Below are 24,770 nucleotides of genomic sequence, written 5' to 3' on the forward strand. Positions count from 1 at the left end.
ACTAATTCTCTTTAACTTACTAACTGTATCTCTCTCGCTATCTTGGTAGGCCTACTTACTAACTTTATCTTATCTTATCTTATATAATACAGACGTAAACGGTACTTCAAAAAAGAAGATGATTACGTCCTACGCGTCATGCATTCAGTCATGCATATTAACCAATGACCTAAACTCTGCCAAGTCACTGGTTTTCCTGGCTAGCTCAGGCAACCCAAACCATGCTCTAATAGCACTAGGGAAGAAGGAGCATTTGTACAAATTTGTCCTAGCATATGGGACAAACTAAAAAATATATACTTTTTAAAACTAAATATCTCTCTCTCACTATCTTAGTTTCGGGGAGGGGGTGGGTTTGTTTGTTTGTTTTTTTGTACAGATATCATACTATTTCGTGGTACTTTCCATTCTTAATGATATATGATTGATATTTTAACCAATAGCTAACATATTATTTACTCTCCACTAATCTAAAAATCAATCATTAGCAGACCTAATGTTTTATATATAGGCCTAATTTTAACTAATTACTGTATTATATAGCACACCCACATCCATTTTTATTTTCTAATCTAAAATTCAATTAGCAGTAAAATAAAACTTTAAATAGAGGGTGCTGCAGAGAGGTAAATGCAATAGACCTCTCCCACCCCCCTCCACCAACCCTAACACTTAAAAAGAAGGGGCGGGATAATTATGAGAAATGTCACAATCGGTGTGTACTTGTTAGGCTACCTATTTTAATAAAACATCCTTCATGTTGATAATTGGCCATTCTATAGTGTTTTTTTTTTTCGTTCTCCCCCACCCCCCTTTTATATCATAATTGTAATTAAAACTCAATTACGAGTAAATAAAAAAATGGAGGGGGGTGAGAGTTACTTGATAAAGAATACAATAATAGCAGCATTGGCGAATTGGAGTGGGGTTTGGGGGGGGGGGGGGGGGGGTTAGTGCAATATCCCCTTCATATTACCTACCCTTACGGGGGGGGGCATATTTGAGAGGGGAAACGAAATAATTTGTGTAGAAAATCAGTTCTTAATTTAAGTTATATATGCTGCATAATACATTATCCCCCTCTCTTTCTAATCTAAAACTCAATTATTAGTAAATATAAAATGGCTAACGGATGTTATAAAAGTTGACTCTGAATGTAAAACTTTGAAGAAAAGTGGCAAAGTATGTATGGATGTCACAGAGGACCGGCAGAAAGAGTTATCTGAAAGTTGTCAGTTCATTTTATTTATTTATTTTGTTGATGTGACCCGCGACATGAGTGTCAGAAAATATATAATGGCCCGCTGGTCGATCTAGGTTGGGCATCCCTGTTACAAAGTATTTTATCCATATCGTCGGGTAAATAGCTAAAGTTCTTGAAAATATTACCTGCGTCAGCATTAGCCAGTTAGACTTTTTAATTTTATTAGATGTTAGTTTCCTCCGGAAGTTGAACTCTAAAAATAGCCGCTATGTGCCTACTGCTGCGATTTTCAAAAATAGAACTTTACGTGTTATCAACGTAGAAATAATTTTACAGTCTAAAATTTGTCTAAATATTGAAAATTATTTGATTCTAGATTTAGTTGGGATCTATTTTTGTTCAAATTTATAATGTGGAAAAGTTGGAACCCGTTTAAAAGGAAACAGAAAGAAGATAATGATACAAATAATGTTAATGGACAAAGTGGTAAAGAAAACGTCAATGGGTTGAACATCATTGAAGACAATCTCGACACGGGCAAGGTGCGAGTGCTTGACAATGACAAAAATCCTAACTTTCAAAATGAGCATCAACATGCTAGATCAAGGTATGATGATTTGGATGGCAGAAGCCATGAATCTCAAAATTACAATGGAATTGGATTAAACCAAAATTCATCTGTGACTAATAAACTCCAGGTCCAAGAAAATGATCTGAATTTGCTGAGGTCTCCTTTGCGACTTAGTTCAAAGAATAGGTCGGCTGCAGGGTTATCTAAACAGCACAATGAATCAAATGATACATTAAATAACGGAACATTTTCAAAATCTTCAGAGGAATGTAACAAAAGTTTTAGTGGTGTTCATGGCCCTTTGTTGTCTTGTTCCCCCATCGTTCCGCAAGTTAGACGAACAATAGAAGAAAATATGGGACTGAGAAGGTAAGAAATTATTTTCTAAAGTAAATTATTAATTATTTTAATGTCTGAATCTTATAGTTTACAAAAATCTAGATAGATAGTGACAAATAGTGTTTATAAATTGTAATTACTTCAAAAAAGAAAACATTATAATATTATACCATTACATGATACATACAAGAGCAAGACATAGATCAGATAACTGTAACTAACAATGATAGATTAGATCTCTAGTTAATTATAGTTTTATTATTTATTAGAAATATTTTTGCAAGTGGACAGTGGAATCTAGAGTAGAGTCAGTAGAGATCTAAATTTATATAAAAACACTTTCCTATTTATAGTAAAGTAAGTAAAAAAAAGTTTAGACCTTGTGATCCATGGGGGCAGATGTCGTTATCTAGTAAAGGTCTTCTTTTTCTGTGACCCTCAGTTAACATTGTATCATGTGGCCAGAGCATGATAACCAACTGCATGACTTTCTCCTTATAAATGTCTGGTACCTTTTAGAGTAGGGTGAACTGAGGGCTCAGGGGAACTCTTAAATCACGCTTTTTCTCCGTATAATTATTTTCCACGTTCTGGCGGAATTATTAATTTAATCCGATTGTAGTGCACTAACATGTTCTAATTAAAATTACATAACTTTTTTATTTACAATCATAGAATAATGTTTTTGATATTGAATTAATAGAAAATGAATGTTCTTTTTAGATATTACAAAATCAAGTGTATAAATTGAAGTGTTTTTTTTTTGCTTTATGAAAAGTAAAATTGAAAATCTGAAAACTCACCAATGGACGACAAAAATTTAATCCAAGTCCAATAAGAAGATCATTTCTATTCCAAACTGAATTAAATTTATAATTCTTATTCATATGTTCATGAACTAGAACTGGCACTAAAACAATAAAAATACACATGGAGTACAAAACTGGAGCACATTATCCAAGGTCACCACCATAGTTTATGTATGAGAAAAAAATAACAACTTGCAACATCAAATTCCAGAAAGAAAATAATTACACTGCACATGATTTATTTCAAATAAAAGTGATTCATTGCTATTTATATACTAATGTTTGCCTGCACAAAATGTTTTAACTGTGGTATTTAAAACAATACATATGGATGTGCGGGACGTAACGACGAATCTAATCCCATCATTGTAGTCATGGCCAGAAATTTATAAATTTCATAGTTAGAAACTGGTTTCCATTTTGTAAAAATGGATGCCCTGCGTGCTGTAGTGTTTATTTTTATTTTGTAGACTGCATAACTATTTATTGCAACAACAAGATTATCAACAATTGCGGAATCTAGTAGTGTAAAGCTCAGTTAACTCAGAATTGATTTGCTCATGTTGACACCTCTATATACCACATTGGCGGAAGTAGATCTAGACTTACTGGAAGGAATAAATCTAAAATTGCTTTCTGTTTTAGTACCCATCTCTGCATTTTTCAAATTTGTTGAAACAGGCCTAGATCTAGATGTATTCTTTGTGCTAATACGTCTAGTTTTTATGAGGGGGTTTGGCAGGTTCATCAGCTGATTAACTATCAGATTCAGATCTAAAATCTAGATCTAACAGTTTACTAAAACTATCACTATCACTATGAACAGATAAAACAAAATCACTGTTATCTGAATCAATAAGGTCTTTTACACGTTGATCCAAATTATAATTTAGATCTACAAGTTTTAGTAGATCAACCTCCAGATGGGCCGGGCTCCATTTCCAAACATAAATAATAAAAAAAAAAGACGACTTTCAAAACGCTCTGTAATATTAAAACCATGTTGAAGGAAGTAAACATGAACTCTTCTGCAAGCGGAAATCACAATGATTTAGAATATAAGCATTTAAAATTATTAACCAAGAATAGGAACGAAACAAAGATGTTTAACTGCACCGACGTCGATATCGTCGCTTAATCGGCTTTTACAAAAACGACAGACGCTATTATCGTCGCTTGGGAGAGAAAGAGTTAAGAATCCTGAAATTCAAAATCCGTCTTCTCCGGGATTCATGCACAAAACTCCTTGCTTCAGAAAAGTTAGAGATCTGCTTTAAAGTTAGTTATGCCCAGTTCCTGATTAATTTGATAATAAAGATCTAGCACAGATTCTAACATTTTTTGTATATATTGCATGCCTTTTTAACGTGTACTCCCCGTGTACAGGCCATTATTTTTGTACCCTTTACCTATCCTTCTTCTTCTTCATCGTTCTCATTGTTATGTTGGAGTGTTCATATGACTAGACCAATACATGAGATGAACTGCGCAGTGGTTTCCAAATCAGGGAGCTCTCCATATAGTTTTCTTTCTATTGGGGTGATTTGGGGCCAATGTCTTATACGGGCCTCTTGGTAGAGAGAGCAGTTTTGGAGGACGTGGTCGGCAGTTTTGGAGGACGTGGTCGGCATTTTCTGGTGATACTCCACATGGGCAGATTTCACTAGTTCCAATTTTGAGCTTCCGGAACATGTGTTGTCGCATTCTGTTGTGTCCGGTCCTGAGTCGAAAGATTAGACGTTGGTCTTGTCGGGATAGCTTATAGTAAGCGTCATCTTTCTTGTGATTTGGATGAGAGCTCGTCCATTTCTCATTTATTTTATGTACAATTAATTTCTTCATTTCTTCTGGATAGAGTGCAGAGTTTACTTGTGAGTTTGTTCTCCCACTCTTGGCGAGTGTGTCAGCCTTCTCATTTCCTGCTAGTTGTATGTGAGCTGGTATCCATTGAATAACAGTTTTTTTTGCTGTTGTTGTTGAGCTTTATAAGTGCTGTTCTGAGGTTTTTAATATAAGGGGAATCAGAGTTTTGCAAGCTTTGGAGGGTTGTTTTCGCGTCTGTTAGAAAGACAATCTGACTCTGAGGGGAACTTGGATGATTTGCTAGCATGGTAGCAGCTAGTGCTAGTGCTTCCCTTTCTGCTCTGTGACTGTCAGAGAGCTCTCCAGTTGCAATGGATTTTTCTAGTTTTCCTCCATCTGGCCATTCGATAAGTATTCCAGCTCCTCCATGTGTGGTGGCTTTATGGGATGAGCCATCCGTGTAAACTCTGATCCACTGATTGCTAGGGTAATTGGTATATGTAGAAAACAGTTCACTATTTCCTTGAGCTCTGTTGGTCTGTAATCAGATTTTCTTTTTATGTTTTCAATATGGTCCCTTATAGTAGGAAGAGGGCTTTCGTCCCAGGGTGGAGATTCATTATAGTGTATCTAGGATTCCAGAGTAATTTTTTCAAGTTGGTGTTTCTTTTTTAGGTTTAGAGATTCCTGCATGAAATTGGTCCTAACCCTATCCTTCAACAGGCTGCTATTAATAATTTCCTAGCAGCTCATTAGTTTGTGAAATAATTGTATTTTGTGTTTAATTTTATGGCATGTTACACAATGTAGAGGTGCTATTGGTCTAGTTTTAATGGGTGTCCTTATAGAGGGACAAAGTCTGGCTGATTGATAAAACATATATCCCCCCCCCCCCTTGCTTTCTCTCACTGACACACCAAACTATATCAGTGTTAGCACTTTGCTGTAATAATAATCACTTTAAATTTATACCTATTTGTTTTAAGCAGAATGATTTCAAGTCCAAAGTCTTTGAAAAGATTACAAATCTCTTACAAATGAAACAAAAATATATATATATAATGATTACTTCAGCAGGTCAAAACAAAAAAAAAAACACTTAGAACCAATCTGATAGTCCAGTATTCTTGTCTATCACTTCCAAGGAAACATACATTTTTCCACTTAAAAATTATTAAATAAAATTTACTGAAATTTCTGTCATTGTTGAGTTACAATGTTCTTGACTGTGTAACGACTAATGTCGCTATCTCTATTTATCTGGAGTAAAATTTAATTTTAGAAAACCGTATTGAATTATAATAAATATGTGAACTATCTAGTTTTTTGGGGTTAATTTTTTGTATTATAAAAAGCTACCATTAATGCTGGTCTTGGTGCCTTCCTGGTCTTCCCTAAAAATAAACACTTTGAGATAAGCGCACCCTGTGGTGATTACTGCTCAAACTTCCAAGCCGAAATTGAGGCAATTACCATAGCACTCCAGACAGTGGAAAACAAATTATATGAAGGAGTGCAACCACCATCAGATATTGTTGTCTTTACAGACTCCCAATCTACTCTGCAAGCACTTAACAGCAGCACCTCAAACAGCCCAAGAGAGTTGACAACACTCATTGTGATAATCCACCAGATGATATCAAAATTAAATATCAATATTACACTACAGTGGATCCATGGACACATTGGCATCATGGGAAATGAAAAGGCTGATAAGCTATCAAAGGCAGGTTCATCTATGGAACAACCAGATAGACCTGTTAACTACCTCACCCTAAGGTCAATGTTAGTCAACAATCACAAATAGGAGTGGCTCAACCAATGGGCATCAGGAAACACAGGCAGAGCCATGTACAGAGAAATGACTACGCCTAACAAACTGGACAGTATTAACTTCCTCCCCTGCAAAGAACAATCTACAATCTTCCAACTAAGAACAGGACACACACCACTATTAAATTACCACCTGAACAAAATAAACGCCACACAACTACCCCTTTGCAGACATTGCGCCCACCCCTTTGAAACCGTAAACCATATCCTCTTTGAATGCCCCTCCCTAATCCACCTTAGGCAGACCCTACTTCCACTACAGCCCAACATAACCAACACCCTGTACGGCAGTGCTGAACAGCTGAAGAAAACAGCACACTTTTTTTCCTTGGCACAGTCTGCAAAAGAGCTCACAGCTCAGCAGCAATAAAGCTGGCTAGAAGAAGAAGAAGAAGTATTATAAAAATTATGTGTATAGTATATAGATAAGTGCTCTAAAACTTTTACACTTATTTGACCTTTGTCTAGTTAAGGCTTAAATCCAATATATATATATTTTGTTCTCATTTGTTTTGTTTTTTTTAAACAGTCCACAGTCTTCCAAATCTCAAACTGGTAAACAAGTGGCCCGGTCATTGAGTTTGAAATATTCATCCCCTAACCCTACAAAGTCTACTGCTGGACAGCTACCTTGGGTTCGGCTAAAAAGGAGAGGCAGTATAGGACTAAATGATTTAGTGAGTGGCAATATTCCACTTAGTCCAAACACTGTGAAGTTGGCTATACCTGAGCTTAGACACTTGCCATCAGCACCAAGGTAATGGCTCATTTTTTCTTTCTGTTTCCTATCTTTTGTATTGTGTTCTAGTTTTTTGTTATATGCTTATACAAAAATATCAACTCACTCTGTCTGTCTAGTTCACATTTTGAGCTCGTTATTTATATTTAATAAATCCTTCTTGCGCTTCCCATTCTGGGATCAAGTTGAAACTTTGCACAATTATTCATTTTCCCACACAAAAAAATGAATCTATCCAAAGAAAATGAACCAGTAAGTGAAAAAGAAAATAGTGGTGATTTATTAATTTTCTTACATATTAAAATGGAAGAATATATCTTACAATAATGATATGGCTGTAAGCTTTTTGTTAAAAAGTATTTTGAATATTTTGCTTAGATCAAGAAGCACTTGAATAGTATCTGTTCTTTCTAGCTTCTAGTGCTTTTTGATAATTGGAAACAATTTTTTAAAGAATATAAACTCCGATTTCATTTGTCTTCCAGTTAGGTGGTAATATAATCTTAAATAAGTACCTCCTCCCATCAGTGAATAGTCGGCTGTAAATGTCTGTAGATCCAAACGGAATCAATTGTTCCAAAAGCACTCCATCTTATTAAATTATATTATATTATATGTTCATATATAACTATCAAGTTTTTGAACTTAATATGAAATGATACTTTTCAACAGAAACTTAGATTTCAATTTAGAACAGCAGCTAGTTATATATATGTTATATATATAATATATGAGGCGTGGTGGCTGAGCGGTAAAGCGCTTGGCTTCTGAACCGGTGGTCCCGGGCGCAAATCCTGGTGAAGACTGGGATTTTTTATTTCAGGATCTTTGGGCGCCTCGCGTCCACCCAGCTCTAATGGGTACCTGACATTAGTTGAGGAAAAGTAAAGGTGGTTGGTCGTTGCGCTGGCCACATGACACCCTCGTAAACCATCTAGGCCACAGAATCAGATGGCCTTTACATCATCTGCCCTATAGACCACAAGGTCTGAAAGGGGAACTTTTATATATATATATATATATATATATATATATATATATATATATATATATATATATATATATATATATGTATATAAATTCTAAATCTAAATGTTGGAATGCTCTAAATAAAAAAAAAAGATCCCTACAGAAATTTTGCTGGTGTGTATTAAGTATTGTATTAAATGTATTAAATGTATTTGAGAGCTTTTATGCTTTTATTTCTTACTGCATATTCTCCCTGTGAGTAAATGTTTACTATTTTAATATTTTCTAAATTTCCAGTTTCAAGAGCACTCCATTGATTGTCACTACTGAAGCAAGTAGGCCCTGTGTCGTGGACACACAGACTGTGGTGTCTGCCTTAAGAGAAAAAAGGTAAGGTGTTTCCTAATTAGAATTTTAAAGTTTTTTAGTAACTTTTAATAAGACAGAAGCCTATAATGTGGCTCACAGTAATTACCTGTCTCCCAGTGACTAGATCAAACAGGAAGAAGAAAATTTAGAGCTGTCAGGTTTCCATTAGTCTAGGTTTTGAGAGCTCATTGTGTATTTCTGGGTTTGCCTACTTCATGGTTAATAAAAAAATCAGAGGAATGCTTGAAAATAAGAATGCCTTTCAAAAAATTTAGTTTAAATGTCAACTTTTGGTTTTAAGGTTTCTTGAGGTTCTAGGTAGATTTTAAACACAGGGTAAAAATGCAACCTTAATTATATTACATCTTCAGTTTAATTTGTGATGCTGATGATGCATTAAAAAAAAAAAAAGTTAATACACTGAATCTCCATAACCTTTACTTTGGTTATATTCACACCTTATTTCTTAAGTCATCTGTATAGTATAGGAGCTGTGTGCTTTTTTTGTTTAATGCACATTCTTCTTTAAGAAGGTAACCAAGCGAAGATATGAAGAAAACTAAGGTCTGCACGATCATGTTATGAAGTCCAATTAGGTAAAATGTCCATCAACCAATCTTTTAGGTTAGCGGTATAACAGTCTGTCACCACCTGTTGAAATCACCTAGGAAGTCTTTTTGAGGACTCGAACTGATTTTTTAGTATGGCTAGACTAGTGTCATTATTAACATGCTTGTTAAGAAAGGCTGGTCCAATCATATAATAGCTTCCCCTAATCCAAGCCCAATTATTTCTCTTTCTGCTCCTTACTCTTTGTACTAATTAGGTTTTAACTGCAACCATTATAGAATATTTTATTGGTTAAGCTCCTGAAGAGAAAACTCTTTATTGAACTGTATCAATTGGTTTTAGTTATCCTCTGGTGAGCGATGCAAAATTTTTAACTAATGTCAATATGAATTAAACTGTTTTTAAATTGATAGCTCATTTAGGCATACTCAGCTACAGATTACCTTTTTTTAAGATCAGTTTTTAGTTCAGCATTGTAAATTTTGGACTGAAAAATTTATTTATCTTAATAGTAACATTTGGTTGTCCGAAACACGTTAATCATTTCTACTGTGTATGTTTTCCTAATCAACTTTTGCAGAGCTCTAATTCATCTAATATCTTTTGTTAATACCATCTTTCATAGCCACTTATAAGTTCTAGACCATATCATTCTTTTCTTGACAGAATCACATATTTAATATCTGATAATATCTAATAATTTAAATAGTTTAGTATTTTGTCAGTTAGAAATTTATAATATTCGATGCTAAGTGTCTAGACTTAGCAGGCAATTATTTCTAAAATATCTTTTATAAAAACTTAATTTAATGATTTTTTTTATAGGAAGAGGTTTGGTCAGACTCAGCATGAAGAAACTTTAAGTGAAGATTCTTGGCAAAGTTCTGCAAAAAGACGGTAAAACGTTTGTTGTGGATAATTCCATTCTTAAATATTAACATTTCGCTTTTTAGTCTTTTGATGCATGTTTCACAAATTTTACTGAAATAATTCAGAATTCATAGAGCTTAATTTTCTGTAATTTAATTTTTATCAGGCGTCAAGATAGCAGCCAATCAAATGCTTCTTCAGTTTCCATGCCACCTATGCCAGAGACTTTACCTAATCTCATCGGCACCCCAAGCTCATCTCTTCTCCATATTGAAAATTTGTCAGACCAGCGCCCATCCACCGTACCTGCCATTGATGCTTTTATCAGCCATCACCAAAGAATAATTGGCCTTGGCGGGCCTGGAGCCTCGGTTCAGCCTCAGCAGTTTTACCCTAGCCAGCAGCCTCAGCCTGCATCAAGAAATGTTAATAACAGTAAGACAGTGTATATGTCAATACAGTCCTCACTGAGTTCCAGTCAGAGATTGATGTCTAACTTGTCAGCAGTAAGTAATGACCAAAGCACAACAAATGTAGCATGTAGTATATTCTTAATATACCTCTTAGTGGTGTATATGGTAGTATAGTGGGAACCTGGCAAAGAATTTTTTCTACAGGATTTCTAATGGAAACACTTTGTCTTACAAGCACAAAATAGATGTGTTAGTTTTTTTTATTGTGGCCATGTAACTGTTTATGATCATAAATAGGGGAACTGATTTTGAAGTCTCAAAGAGAAACTCTATTTAATGTGCTTGAAAAATTTCATGACTAAGATATAAAAAAAAAAAGTAAAGTACCCTGTTAAGACCTTGTGGTCTATGGGACAGATGATGTAAAGGTTGTCTGTTTTTATGGCTGACAGTTAACAGGCTTGTCAGATGGCCAGCACAACATCCAAACATTAGGGTTGGGTGGTCTCATGGCGTCCTAAAAATTCAGAAATTCAAAATCTCAATCTTCATCGAGATTTGAACTGGAGAGCCCTTCTGTTCAGAAGTTGAGTGCTAAGATATAACAATAACTTTTAAGTGATATAAAAATGTAAAAACACTACGCATAAATATTTCAAAACTCTTGACCTTTTCCCCTTAGTCTTTAACAAAATATTGTTTTTAATGTGAGTTTTATTATTGTACTATTGAAGTTGCAACCTTTTTCATTTGTAGTAGAAACACTTAATTTTTAATTGCTTAAATTGAAACCTCTACATTTTCTTAGCTCCAGCAGCATGGAATAGATCACAAGAGACTTCGAGGATTATCACAATCTTCAGACTCTCCTAGGAAGGCACTGTTCACATCCGACCAATCTATCTGTGCTAATAGGTAGAGTTTTGTTTTATTATAATTAGATTAGCTTCTCTATCTTGTTAGGTATTTGTAAATATTTGTTGAGTAATTTTAAATGTTCATGTACAAAATACAAAAAGGCAATATCTCTGTCCTCTGGTGTTCTACAATCAATATGTAAACCCAGTGTCTATATATATTAAATAGTGTACCAAAGTCAATGATTTAATGGCAAAAATGTATTCAATGTTTTCAGTTCACTTTTCTTTAAAAGACCTTTACTTTATTCCTAATTGTCAAAGTCCTTACAAAAGTAGCTTTTCCAAACATACACATGTAATCTATTTTAATATTAAAGACCTATTGGAAACAAATGGTTCTATGTTAGAACTGGTGAAAATGCACGTTGTATAGATGCTCTCACGTTGAAATTTCCCGGGAGAATGAACAAAAAATAAATTAATCGGATTCAAATGACCCTGATTCTCTGAGACCTACATCCGGGCAAGCCCTTAAAAAAACAAGTTTTTGTTATTCTTTTCTAGCCTTGTGTTAGTACAGACAAATTAGGTCACAACCACAAGGTAATGTTTTGTTGTTGTTTTTATTTCAGACAAGATAATGTTATTTTTTCATTTTCTTGTGTAACAATATTTACAACATTCATTTTTAAGCGTAAATATACTAAATTTACATACAATAATATTAAAAAATATGTTTCTTACCTTTTCAAAGAAGAACGCATAGAAGTTAAAAGTAAATTATGTATGTCCTAATTTCTATACTTTGTAATACTCTCGGATGCACAAACTCATAATAAAAACAAATTTAAAACCTTTATTTATATGACAGCTTACACAACATTGCCCTACCCAACAACAAGCAAATACATCACAGGTAGTAGCTTTACAGAAAAAATGAATGTAGAACTTCAAAATTGCATTTTTGGGTACAAATCTGTTTTTCGCCTTAATGGATTTGAGGAAATAATGCTACCAGATTTGTAACCTGAGTAGCATTAACAGTTAGAAAATTATTTATTTTATGAAAATGTTATTTTTGAGTAACAAATAAATTACTCTTCATTGAGAGGCTTTACAAAACATTTGTGAGTGATCTGATAGTGATAGCAATTAGCAGTTTATCTTAATATGGAACTTGCTTTCATTAGAAGGTGTGGTACTTTCAGACTGGAGACCGTCTTTCATTAATAGTTGGCTTCTGTGTTTAGAGAAAAAGGGATGCTGACCTAAAGAAAGCTTACCAATGTGCTATGCATGTGTATCAGTAGATAAAATTGGTAATGATGGGAAAATGTTTTAACTATGGGTCAATGGTCATAAATTCATATTGAGAACACTTACTTTGCATATATTTTGCATTATGAATCACTATTTGTTTTATCTCTCATGTCAGTTCATCAGATTCAAGGCCTGCTAGTACAAACCAAGGAACTATAACCACCACAGCATCGTCTACTTCAACAACTCAGACAGTCACCAACTCTGACTCTATAACAGTAAGTCTTTCAAACCATTTTTTTTTTAAAATTGGGATTAGCTTCTTTTGAGCATATGTATTGAGCTTCAAAATGTATCTTCCATTCTGGCATTAATGAAGCTTTGAATAATTGAAACTGCATATTGCAGGTTACAGTGTTGATTGTGAAAAATGCTTCTAAAATAAAATTGTAAAGGCAACGTATAAAGAAAAAAGTTAGAAAGACAACTTAAAAAAAGACAACTTAGTATGACAATGGCATCAATGGTTAATGTAGAATTAAATATATCTAGTTAGGACTGGAATACACATCAAAAGTCAAATGCTTATTTAAATCCAAAGCTACATATTTTTTTTTTTTTAGTTTCTATATTGTCAAAACCAATTCATGCTTCATAGATGTACTAGGTATAAATCATGGACCACAAAAACAGTTATATCATTTACATTCATTGACAGCAATAGGTTTGTGTTGTTTGAATGAAGTTTAGATAAAATCAAGGTCCACATATTAATTTTTTTTTTCATTTACATGTTGTTGTGTTATATGAATATTTATGAAGAAGAATCCATTTATAATTAGTAGCTTACACCTACTTTAAACCATATCATAAACTTTATGAATGAGGGCATTTGAACTTTGTTAATACACCCACTTTTCATTCAACTTGTGTGTTATCAATTTAACCAGTTCCAGAAATTTGATTATCTGCAAAAGCCTTTTAACGCTATATTAGAGAGATAACAACTAGAATATAGAAACCAGATGCTGAACTGAGCTATCATAAAGCCTATTTCTAAGGCTTACGAGAGTAAACAATAAAATGAAAGCCAAGTTTTGGTCCCTTGTTAGACCTGTGTGCTCAATAAAAGTCAATACGAAATATTTTTAAAAAAACATCATTGAGATAGAACATAAATCTGAAACTTGTTAAGTGCCATAGTATTCAAATAGATAGTTTTAGGAAAATACACTGGTTTGAGCATCTAACCTAACTTCCGTGAGAAAAAAATACATCTCCACTGATGCTTCAAATATAAAAACAAGAGAGTCTAAGGAAAGAGATTTTTTTAAACATAAGTACACCGCATTATCACTTCCTGCATACACATAGCAAAGAGAAAAGTTTTTCTTTATAGAGCAAATGATGTAATGGTCATGTTTCTGTGGCCCAGGGTGTCATTTGGTCAGCACAACAACCAACAGCCTTTACTTTTCCTTACCCATTCAAGCTAGGTGGACTCAGAGGCACCCTAAAAATCTTAAATTTTAAAATTCTAGTCTTCACCAGTTTAAACCTGGGACCCAGGGCCGGTCCTAGGCCACTGCAACCTATGCGGCCGCTGTGGACCCCGCGCTTTCATATACCCCGCGCTAATTCTAGGTGTATAGTATTAAATTAAACCATAATAACTTGTATTACAGGGTTCCTGTGGCCTCCTGATTTTCCACAGGCTCTTGGAAATCTCCTGAAATCATAAAAATCTCCTGAAAAATAGACAAATTTGTCATATTGGGGTGTCATTCAATTACTTGAGGTGAACAATTCACAAAGATAAATTGAACAATTTGGCAATTCTTGCTTTTGCTATTGAGCTTGATCTATGTAGTAAAAAAAAGGATTTTGATGATATACTGTATGATTTTGCTGCATGCAAGCTAGTAAAATAAAGTTAATTTGATGGTGATTTTGTACTTTGTAAAGAATGAATAAAATGCTAAGATAAATTTATTTTCTAATACAAAATCTAAAGTTTCACTTATTATCCTTATCCCTACCCAGACTGGGCCCCGCGCAATCCGTTTTGCATAGGGCCCCGCATTTGTTAGTACCGGCCCTGCTGGGACTCCCATTTCAGAAGCCAAGCCCTTGACCTCCTTCTGCATGTAGCAAGAATTTAAAAATGTATTTGTACCACATCTTCCTTTCATCACCTCCCCAGCAATGTCCAAGAGAGGAAATGCATGCAAGTAAAGAAAAAAGAGTTTAAATAGGGACATTGAGAGCAACTTCTCTTCACCAAAGATTGTCTTAGTCATGATGTTATCCTTTGATTCATTGTTTGTCTTCTAGGTTTCTGCAGCTGATACACAATTCAGCACAGCTAGCAGAGAAATAGCCCAAGGTGTTGTCTTGAGGAGGCGTGACCTGACCATCACACCCACAGCTCAGTCAGTTCCCCCACTGAAGGTATGCTCGTAATAGCATTATATATATATTTATCAATATCATTCATTTATTTATTTATGCCTTTTTATCCTAAAAAAAACTTAGTTTTCTAGAAGTGCTTTACACATTTCAAAATATTGCATCCAGGCAAACATAATGTATATATATATTTAATATGATTATGTATGTATGTATGTATATAATATATATATAAATATGTATACAGTGCTTTTTTTTTTTAATTGCCTAACTTTTAACTACTAAAAAATTAATAATAAACGTTAAAATACAAGAAAAGTAATAACTTTTACCCCAAACTGATAAAGGTTCCGGTACACCGTACCGGTGCATACCATCACAAAAAAGCACTGTATATATATATAATAACCCTAAGTATTCTTTGCTGATTTGCGCATGTGTTTTCTACAGACTTCACATGGCAATCTCCTTGTTAGTGCCAGTGACTTTGAGATGGACAGAAAGAGAGAGTACAAGAGGAGAGTCTTGGATCTTTTGGGGGCGGAGGAAAATGAGGAAGAAAAAGGTATTTTTTTTTTTTACAGTTCCTCTATTTAGGTCACACATTTATCTGCAAAATCTGGAACCTCAGGTCTAGAAAACAGTTCTAACAATTTTCCTAGAAATTGGACATTTTATATATAATTTTGGGAAAATAGTTACTAGCTCATTGGCCACAATTAAAAAGCTGTATTCTAAGTCAAGATCTATCGTTAGAACATTATAAATACTTGTAAATTTATACATTTGATTGACTAGGATTTGTCTTGGGGGAGGGGGGGAATCTTAGTACCATCAGTAATATATTGATCTCAACCTGATATTAACCTAATGTGATAGTGATCTACTATACATATGAAGCATGTCTTCTAGTCAGAACATCAAGGAGTCCAGTATTTCATGTGGCTATGCAAACCTAACTGTAACATACACATTTTGCTACTTCCATTGTTGACAAAACCATTGTTGCCTGTTTTATTTGGAGTTAGCTTCTTTTTTTATTTTTTGACAGTGTAGATGCTCTTCATTGGTTTGTAGCTCCAAACAGCTAGTACAACTAAACCATTGTAGGAATATTTAAGTTTTCATGTATAACTGAAAACTAAACAGTATTTTATCTTGAACACAATTTTAAGCTTTCTTAGGTTGAAGCTAGTTGGGCATAGCTATGTTAGTAAATAAAAAGCTAGTTCTTTCAAAACAAGGGAAATATTTTAAGTTAAAGAGGGGGACAACTCTTTGATTAACACATAATTTTATGTTAAATTATTTAACAAATTCTTGCTAACAACTTTTTAAAATAGAGGCTTAAGAGGATTTGTTTCCCCCTTTTTAAAACTAACTTGAAATTTTTGGACTCTAATATGATTTGAATACATCTTGAATCCTTGCCTTGGCATTTATTTTCTTTTCGAAATTTGCCTCTTCAGATGTTACATCGTTGAATTCAGTGCTGCCAACTCTACCTAATTTTAGCCAGGCCTCTGCAGCCACATCTGTTTCCATCAGTGCAAGCCTGGACAGCCTTAACAAATTGGGACAATCTACCACACTTGTACAGCCCAGCCAACCCAGTTCTTCCACAGCCAACTCATTGTCTGAGCTTCTTAAATCTAATGAAGGTATATTTAAATTATGTAAACTAACAAAAATAATTTATTAAGATTTATTTCAATCTTGCGATCTATAGGGCAGATGATGTTAATGTCATCTGTTTCTTTGGCGTATGTTTAACGAGCAGGGTGTCTTGTGGCCAGCACAATGACCAACTACCTTTATTTTCCCCAACTAATGCCAGGTACCCATTAGATTGGGGACAACTGAGGGGTGCCCAGATAATTAAAATCTCAGTCCACACAAGATTCGAACCCAGGTTCGGTGGCCAAGCCCTTAACCACTCAGCCACTGCGCCCTATTTCTAAATAGCATTCTCCAAATATTCCCTATTATAGTAGTGGTTCCCATTCTGCAAGCAGCTGATGAGAAAACATTTTTAAGTTCCCCATTTTATAATCAATTTAAATTAAAGCTAATATAAATGTTTTCACACTAAATTATCGCATAATGCTTAAGAGGAATCACAAGTATTTTTTTAAAGTTCCAATACTGGTTATTTTTAGTATACCCTTGTATTAAGTCTTGGTAATCATCAGGGGATCTAGTACAACATTAGGCTGAGGCTTTACTGTCTCAAGTTCTAATCCTAATAAAGGCTAGGAGTTTTGTAATTGTACTGAAATCTATCCAACACTAGCAGCTTTTCTTCATTTAGCTAGGAAAAGTAATGGCATCTGGTCCTTGTACTGATCCAACGTACTATACATCACTTACTTTACTTAGTTACTTACTTAATCCATTAACTTCCTGGGAAGCATAGCCCCATGTTATTCCAGTATCCTCAGCTTCACTGGTGACTGACCTCGTCCAGGTTTGCTTGGGCCTGCCCACTTTCCTCTTTCCTTGCAACATTGGTAGATGGTTTTCACATGGTGTGTCCAGCTCACTAGCTTTACAAACATGAAATTAACATCTCTTGACATCTTCTATAACATAACTTTAATAAATATTTGACTTGATGTCTGTTTGTTTGTTTTTCTTATTTTGAATTGAAATACTTGTTAATCTGTCAACTTATTATGTATTTTGTTTTCCAGATACCTCTACTTCACAGCCGTCTGTAGCTATTTCCAACCCTGGGTCAGGTCTTTCCTTGACTGGTAGGTATTTCACCTTTCTGCTTTATTATTGACAAATGTTGCAATGATTTGTGGACACAAGATGATATAATGTACCTTGGTTCTGTTAGTTACACATGTCTTGCTTTATGGAAAGGTACAATAAAATGTTAAGAAACAAAATTAACCAGTTTTTAAACTGCAGGCTACTACAGTTTCATATTGTCCAGTTCTTATTGGACCTCATTCACCAATTGTAAACAAACACTCATTGAGTCACATACTTCCCTATCTATTTCTATACAACTTTCGACCTAATTTGAATCAAACATGGATATCACGTGACCTTTTTATTTTAAAAAAATGCGTTGTTTTATTAAAATTAGCTAAAATTAATATTCAAGTACTATGAACCGAATAGTAGATGCAGATTTTGGTGAATCTTTAGTGTTTCCAAATGGTATTCAGTAGTATTGAACTCCTCCGAGGTCAGCCAAGAACTAAATAGAGTTACATAATTTGGATTTTGCACCATGTGGTGGAATTCAAAAACTTCAAGAATATTTGCTGGTCTTCAAATTGCTATCGTTTGAGCTGTAGGATCAATTATATTGGAAAATATTCAAACCTTATTGATCTTAACATTTATTTATTTTTAAAATACTTTTGCATTTAAATTCTTGCATAAATTATGATCTTAAATTAATGGGAGATTTTTATGCCTTTGAAGCTAAATATAACATGGTACAGTTGTAATTTGGTATTGTAGATGTATTTTTTTTTACTTATTATTTGTGTTTAGGTAATCCTGTACAGAACCCCAGTTCAGCTCAACCTTTAACAAACAACCCACTGCAGTCATCCTCAGCTTTACCTGTGACAGTTGGCGGGTTTAACTTTACAACAGGTACCCCAGCCAATTCTTCGTCAAACCCTGGAGGCTTCAGTTTTGGGCTACAGACAAACACTGCAGATAAACCTAAGGATAAGCCGGCACCAGCTTCCAGTGCTGGTTTTACTTTTGGTGTTAGTACATCTGTCCCCTCTAGCACTACTGGCAGTTCAATAGCGACCACAACAGGGTTTAACTTTGCTGCACCTCCTGCCACAGCTGCCCCCTTGACCGGGATCAATTTTGGGACATCTATTTCTCCGGCCGGCACAAGTGCTTTATCAGTCATATCAGCCCAGGAAAGTAAAGGAATCACCACTGCTCCTGCTCAAGTTCCTTTCAATTTTCAGACACAGCCAGTTTCATCTACTAGCCAAGGCTTTAGCACTTCAACTAGTAGTGGTTCAGCTGCAGGATTGAACCAAACTAATACATCAGCCCTAAAGATGCCAGGTTTTGATATAAACCCCACCTCTAGCCAGACTCCTGTATCCAGTCAACAGTCTACTGTAAGCAAAGTCTCTGGAATAGGAGGATTTACTTTTGGTGCAATAGGCAATACTTCCCAGCCATCTGCTACAGTGTTTGGTAGCCTCGGAACAGTAGCTGCTAGTGCAGCTAACTCTGAGATTAAAACTTCAGCAGTTCCAGTAGCATCAAGCCAATCTGCATTCAATCCAAGCAGCATAACATTTGGAACGTTACCAAATCTCACCACCACGACTGCGCCAGTAAATTTTGGGCAATCCGTGTCTACATCAGGGCTTGGCTCTCTCAGTTCGGGGCAGGCTATTGGATCTTCCCCATTCACATTTGGAGCATCAGCTGGGAACTCAGCTTCGACCTTTGGACAAACCACTACAACAACTGCGTCCACAGCATCACCATTTACTCTTGGGCAGACTGCCCCCGCTTCGTCAAGCACCACACCAACATTTAATTTTGGAACAACTAACATTGCAGCAGGATCAGGAACATCATCAATAGGTTTTGGGCAAACGGCTACTTCCAGTTCTACACCATTCAGCTTTGGTCAACCTCCAGCCACTACATCAAGTTCAAGCTCTGCATCATTAGGGTTTGGTCAAGCAACTACAGCTAGTGGGCTTTCAATTTCTTTTGGACAAACGCCACCTACCAACGTTAGCACCACTTCCTTTAATTTTGGACAGACTGCATCCACAAATGTAAGCACAGCTCCATTCAGTTTTGGCCAGGGGGCGCCTGTTACAAGCACAAATGCTGCACCATTCGGACAAAGCACAACCACTACAGCAGCGCCTTCATTTAATTTTGGGCAGGTAGGATCAAGCACTACTGTGGCTTCTTTAAATTTTAGTCAACAGGCGACTTCAACTCAAGCAACTGGTGCTTCACCTTTTGGCTTTGGTTCAATGGCACCTACTAGTACAACTAGTACAATTAACTTTGGGCAGGCATCAAACCCATCAATTAGTTCCACTGCTCCTTTTGGTTTTGGCCAGGGGGCTGCAGTGACAACAGCTAATTCATCGTTTACTTTTGGGCAGGCTGCTAAGACCTCTGCTACCACACCTTTCTCATTGGGTGCATCTTCAACACAACCAAGTGCTAGTGTTTTTGGTTCCACGCCAGTGGCTAGCACTGCTGGTAGTTCTGTATTTGGTAGTACCAATACCCTGGCACCTGCTAGCTCCTCTGTTTTTGGCAGTGTAAACCAAGGATTTAGTAATACTACCAATTTTGGAAACTCAATAGGTTTTGGAAATGCACCTTCATCTTTTGGCGGTTCTGGTACTCAAAGCCTTAATCCTGTAGTTTCATCAACTCCATTTGGTTTTTCTGCTGCATCAACTGCAGCACCTGTGTTTGGTTCTAATATAACTCCTGCCAATACTTTTGGTACTTCCTCTACTGGTAGCTCCATTTTTGGCACATCTGCAGCTAACAAACCATTTTCCTTTAGTGCAACGCCTGCAAGCACTTCCTCTACACCTTTGTTTGGCTCAGCTACCACCACTGTTTCGTTTGGTGCTACGGCACCTGGAATATCCATCTTTGGGGCCAAGCCAGCAGCCAGTGGAGCTGTTTTTGGTGCCACAACTACCACAACAGCCTCTTCCACTTTTGGCTCGATCACCTCCTCTGGTTTTGGGGGAACAGCAGCACAGCCACCTTCCTTTGGTGGGTCTGGCTCAACATTTGGTAATGCACAACAAAGCTCTATCTTTGGACAATCTGGCCTCAACCAGCCTCCAGCATTTGGTGCTCCTAGTAGTGGCTTTGGAACAACCAACCCTCCCGCTGTATTTGGAGCCCCAGCTACACAACCATCTTTCAATTTTACTGGGCAGTCACAACCAGCCAATTCTTTTGGCAACCAGACATCTAGCATATGTAAGTAACATTAGTCAAAAACTTTTCACTAGGGTATCTGTTATTTTACGTTAGGGTTAAGCTAATGATCTTTAACTATTTCTAAATTTGTAGAAGTGGAAACAATATATTTTTATGTGTAATTGAAATAATATATATATATTTAATTTTATAGCACTCAAAGTAAGCGTGTATGTTTTTTTTTTAGTTCCATCTTTTAAGAATATGTTTCAATCAGTCATATATTATTCTTTGTTTTATAAGAATCTTAGTGAAAATTAATATAATTGTTTTTAAGATGTTATCTCCTAAAAACATTAAACAGATATATATATATATATATATATATATATATATATATATATATATATATATATATATATATATATATATATATATATATATATATATATATATATATATATGTATATATATATATATATATATATATATATATATATATAATATATATGTATATATATATATAATATATATATGTATTGCCTCCATTTATTGAACCTTCTAAATGATGTCCTGCAGTTCATTGCTGCTAAGAAGCAGACTTTTATGCCAAATAGTAATGTGCTATCAAACTTTCTTGGTCCCATGTGATGCTTTCTGAACACAATAGGAACATTTCTTGCTAACCTTAGTACTTTTAAAGCTTACATTTTTTCTAGCCTCATTTTTTTTTTTTTTTTTGATCTGATTTCCCAGTTTCTGCTTTGTAATTTCCCATTTAGTTATTTTATTGTAGATTAGCAATTCTCGTGTTTTTCTAAACACAGCCACTGGTGGATTTAACTTTAGCCAGCCCCCAGCACAGCCAGCCAACAGCTCAGGATTCAACTTCTCTGCTCAAACGTCTGCTAGGCCAAGTTTTCCTACACCAACTCCTGGTTCGTTTAATTTTAGTGCTATGCCTTCTCCTGGAGCTTTTAATTTTAGTAAGTTCATTGCTTATAATTGTTTTTTAAATTAGTAATATAGCTAATCAAATTTGTCAATCACTAGTAGTTGCAGTTATAAATGAATAAAATTTTATTGGATATAGACTTTAAAAATTATTTCTTAAAGAACAATGTGTTTACATTCCTATGCTAAATCTGTGATTAGGTGGTAGACTCGAGAAGAGTAAAAAAAAAGTTATATTTTTGGACAACTCAACTCATTGTTTGTATCCACATTTAACTTATATGATTTTGTAAGATTGTAAAGACTAATGATTATTTACAAAAGAAATAGGAATATTGTCATCGATTGCAAAGGTGAAGTGTGAAGTCTTTTCATCTGCACCTGCTTCGGCAAGGGCCCTTCTATGAATCTCTGTGTCCTGTGACCTTGGTGAGAGCTCTTTCAGAGGCCAGATGCTTTCCTCTATGCCAGGAAGAACAAAATGGTGCCTGATCTGATCTTTTAACCCCTTCCATGGGGCTGCCCTCCTTCTAGCTTGCTGAAAAGATAGTCTTTGGTATTTAAGCTTGCCCAGAAACATAGCCTTTGCTATGTGGTCATTCCCATAGTTGTCTCACCCAAAGGTGAATCATAAGTAGTGCTTCTATACTGTCCACACTAGCCTCCAGCAGAGCATGGTTACTTGTAAGGTTGTTCATTGTGGAATAAAATGCACCTTTGATGAAATCATAAGAAGAGCCCTCTAGAGATGCCTTTTATAGAGCACCCATGTCTCAGAGCAATACAAAAGAGATGTGATGAGAATCATTGCTTTGTAGACATAGAATTCGTTGTTAAGCGAAGAGACCCATTTTGCCAAACTCATTTAGAGGTGACCTTAGCCAGACAGTTGTCTTTAGACAGTGACACTTTGCTGCCTAGGCATGTGGCCATTAGCACTGGTCTGTAGAGTTAGTTCCGTTTCTGGGACTTCTGGAGCTTGTTCCTGAGATTGATAGACAGACCAAATAAGGCAGTAGCCTCAACTAATTCATTGATGGCAAGTTGAAGCTTCTGCTCAGTGTGCAATCATCTCTTTAAATTGAGTTCAATCTACAGCCATCAGTGCTGAACTAAGTCTAAATAAATGCCCACATGTTCAAAGTGTAAATAAATGCCCACATGTTCAAAGTGTAAATAAATGCCCACATATTCAAAGTGTAAATAAATGCCCACATGTTCAAAGTGTAAATAAATGCCCACATGTTCAAAGTGTAAATAAATGCCCACATGTTCAAAGTGTAAATAAATGCCCACATGTTCAAAGTGTAAATAAATGCCCACATGTTCAAAGTGTAAATAAATGCCCACATGTTCAAAATATAGGGGGGAGGGGAAATGTCCATAAAATGAAAAATTGAATTTCACTATTTTATTTCATTAGATACTGCACCAGCCACACCACAGATGCCAAGCAGACCTCGTGTTGCTGCCCGACGACCTACAAGACGAGGTGGAGCACGCCGTTAAAGTTTGCAGTTTTATCTACTTCTGGTGGTTGAACGATTTCTCTGGGTTATGTTTTTGTGCTTATTTGAATAACTGTAATAGCATGGTAGCAAATGATTTTTTCAATCAACCCTCGACCCAAAACACTGTGTCTACATGTTCAAACCAAAGAAGCCTATTCTTATTTTTCTTAGGCTTGCCATTGTTTTGTTTTTAAATTTGAAATAGGTCAATGATTGTTTATCCTAAACTTATTTTGATTTTACAAAGTATTGAAAAGATAAGGAAATGTAACCATTTTCATAATGAGCAATTTTTAGCTCGTCTATTAATAGTCAACAATATGATTGAGTGTATCTTGACTATTAGGTATTAATATTTTGTAGATAATGAGACATTATCTAAGATAATTAGAAGTAAGTGTGAAGAAAATTATATGGCTTAGCAGACTTTTGAAATTGTCATAATTGATACAGATGTCATTTTAGATAAGAAATTGATAAATGCTTGACTGACCTTTTCATTTGAGTTCTATGTGATGAGTTTAGTTATGTGTAACATGGAACTTACTGGATTTAAGTAAACAAAACATTTATATACTATGTATGTCTGTTATCAGCTGTCTTCGTACCAATTGTTGGCTTGTAAACTAATTTTAATCCACAAGTAATCATGTGTACACATATTGATTTATCCCTGTTTGTTCCAACCTCAGTAGGTGAAAAATTAAATGAAATGTCAAAAAAAAAGAATTTTGCACAGAAACTGCAATAAATATATTTGTTATTAAAAGAACGTAGGTATTTGTTCATAGGCATTGTACTCTGGACATTAAATAAATGACTAATCTTATCATACATAGAATATAGTACCATTTATACTGCAGAGAATAAATGCTTTTATTTAAATTTTAAAGGCTTGTCACTGTAGAAATTTAGCTTAAAAATGGGTGCATAAATTGTCTTGTACTGCAAAAGTATTTATTTTGTTGAGTGTACTAATGGAATATTTTTAACCAAGTTTCATATCACACATTTGTAAAAAGAATCTTTAAGGAAGGAAAAGGAATCCAGCAGAGGAGGTTGGAGGCTATGTGTGGTCTTAACATTATTTGATTTAAAAGCTTGATTTAAAAGCAGCTTCCTTGGCTCCAGAATATATGTATAAAACATCTAATCTACTAGTGTTTCCATTATCAGCCTTGTTTGTATAGGCTTAAGAAAGTTTTCAAAATGTTAACAAATCTTAAAGTTCTAGATATTAGGATAAATGTATGCTTCTTTTTTTAAATTTTTCTTTTACATCCTGTACAAATTTGATATATATTTACAGTTTTCCAAATAAAACTTTCCATCTAAACTGACAGTGTATCTTATGTTGGTGTTAGT

General features: G+C 35.0%; 1 protein-coding gene across 1 annotated transcript; it reads left to right on the forward strand.

Moving 5' to 3' along the window:
* Positions 1–1,447: 1,447 nt before the first annotated feature.
* On the forward strand, positions 1,448–24,747 carry LOC106065263 (nuclear pore complex protein DDB_G0274915-like). Its single transcript, XM_056007894.1, has 14 exons — positions 1,448–2,144; positions 7,089–7,316; positions 8,565–8,657; positions 10,032–10,103; positions 10,243–10,582; positions 11,298–11,404; positions 12,785–12,887; positions 14,944–15,060; positions 15,469–15,583; positions 16,488–16,679; positions 17,712–17,774; positions 18,535–21,000; positions 21,768–21,926; positions 23,318–24,747. The coding sequence occupies exons 1-14, from the start codon at positions 1,615–1,617 to the stop codon at positions 23,401–23,403; spliced, it is 4,671 nt and encodes a 1,556-aa protein (XP_055863869.1). The 5' UTR covers positions 1,448–1,614; the 3' UTR covers positions 23,404–24,747.
* The last annotated feature ends 23 nt before the right edge of the window (positions 24,748–24,770 follow it).

The sequence above is a fragment of the Biomphalaria glabrata genome, chromosome 13 (assembly GCF_947242115.1).
Source record: "Biomphalaria glabrata chromosome 13, xgBioGlab47.1, whole genome shotgun sequence".
Lineage (NCBI taxonomy): Eukaryota > Metazoa > Mollusca > Gastropoda > Planorbidae > Biomphalaria > Biomphalaria glabrata.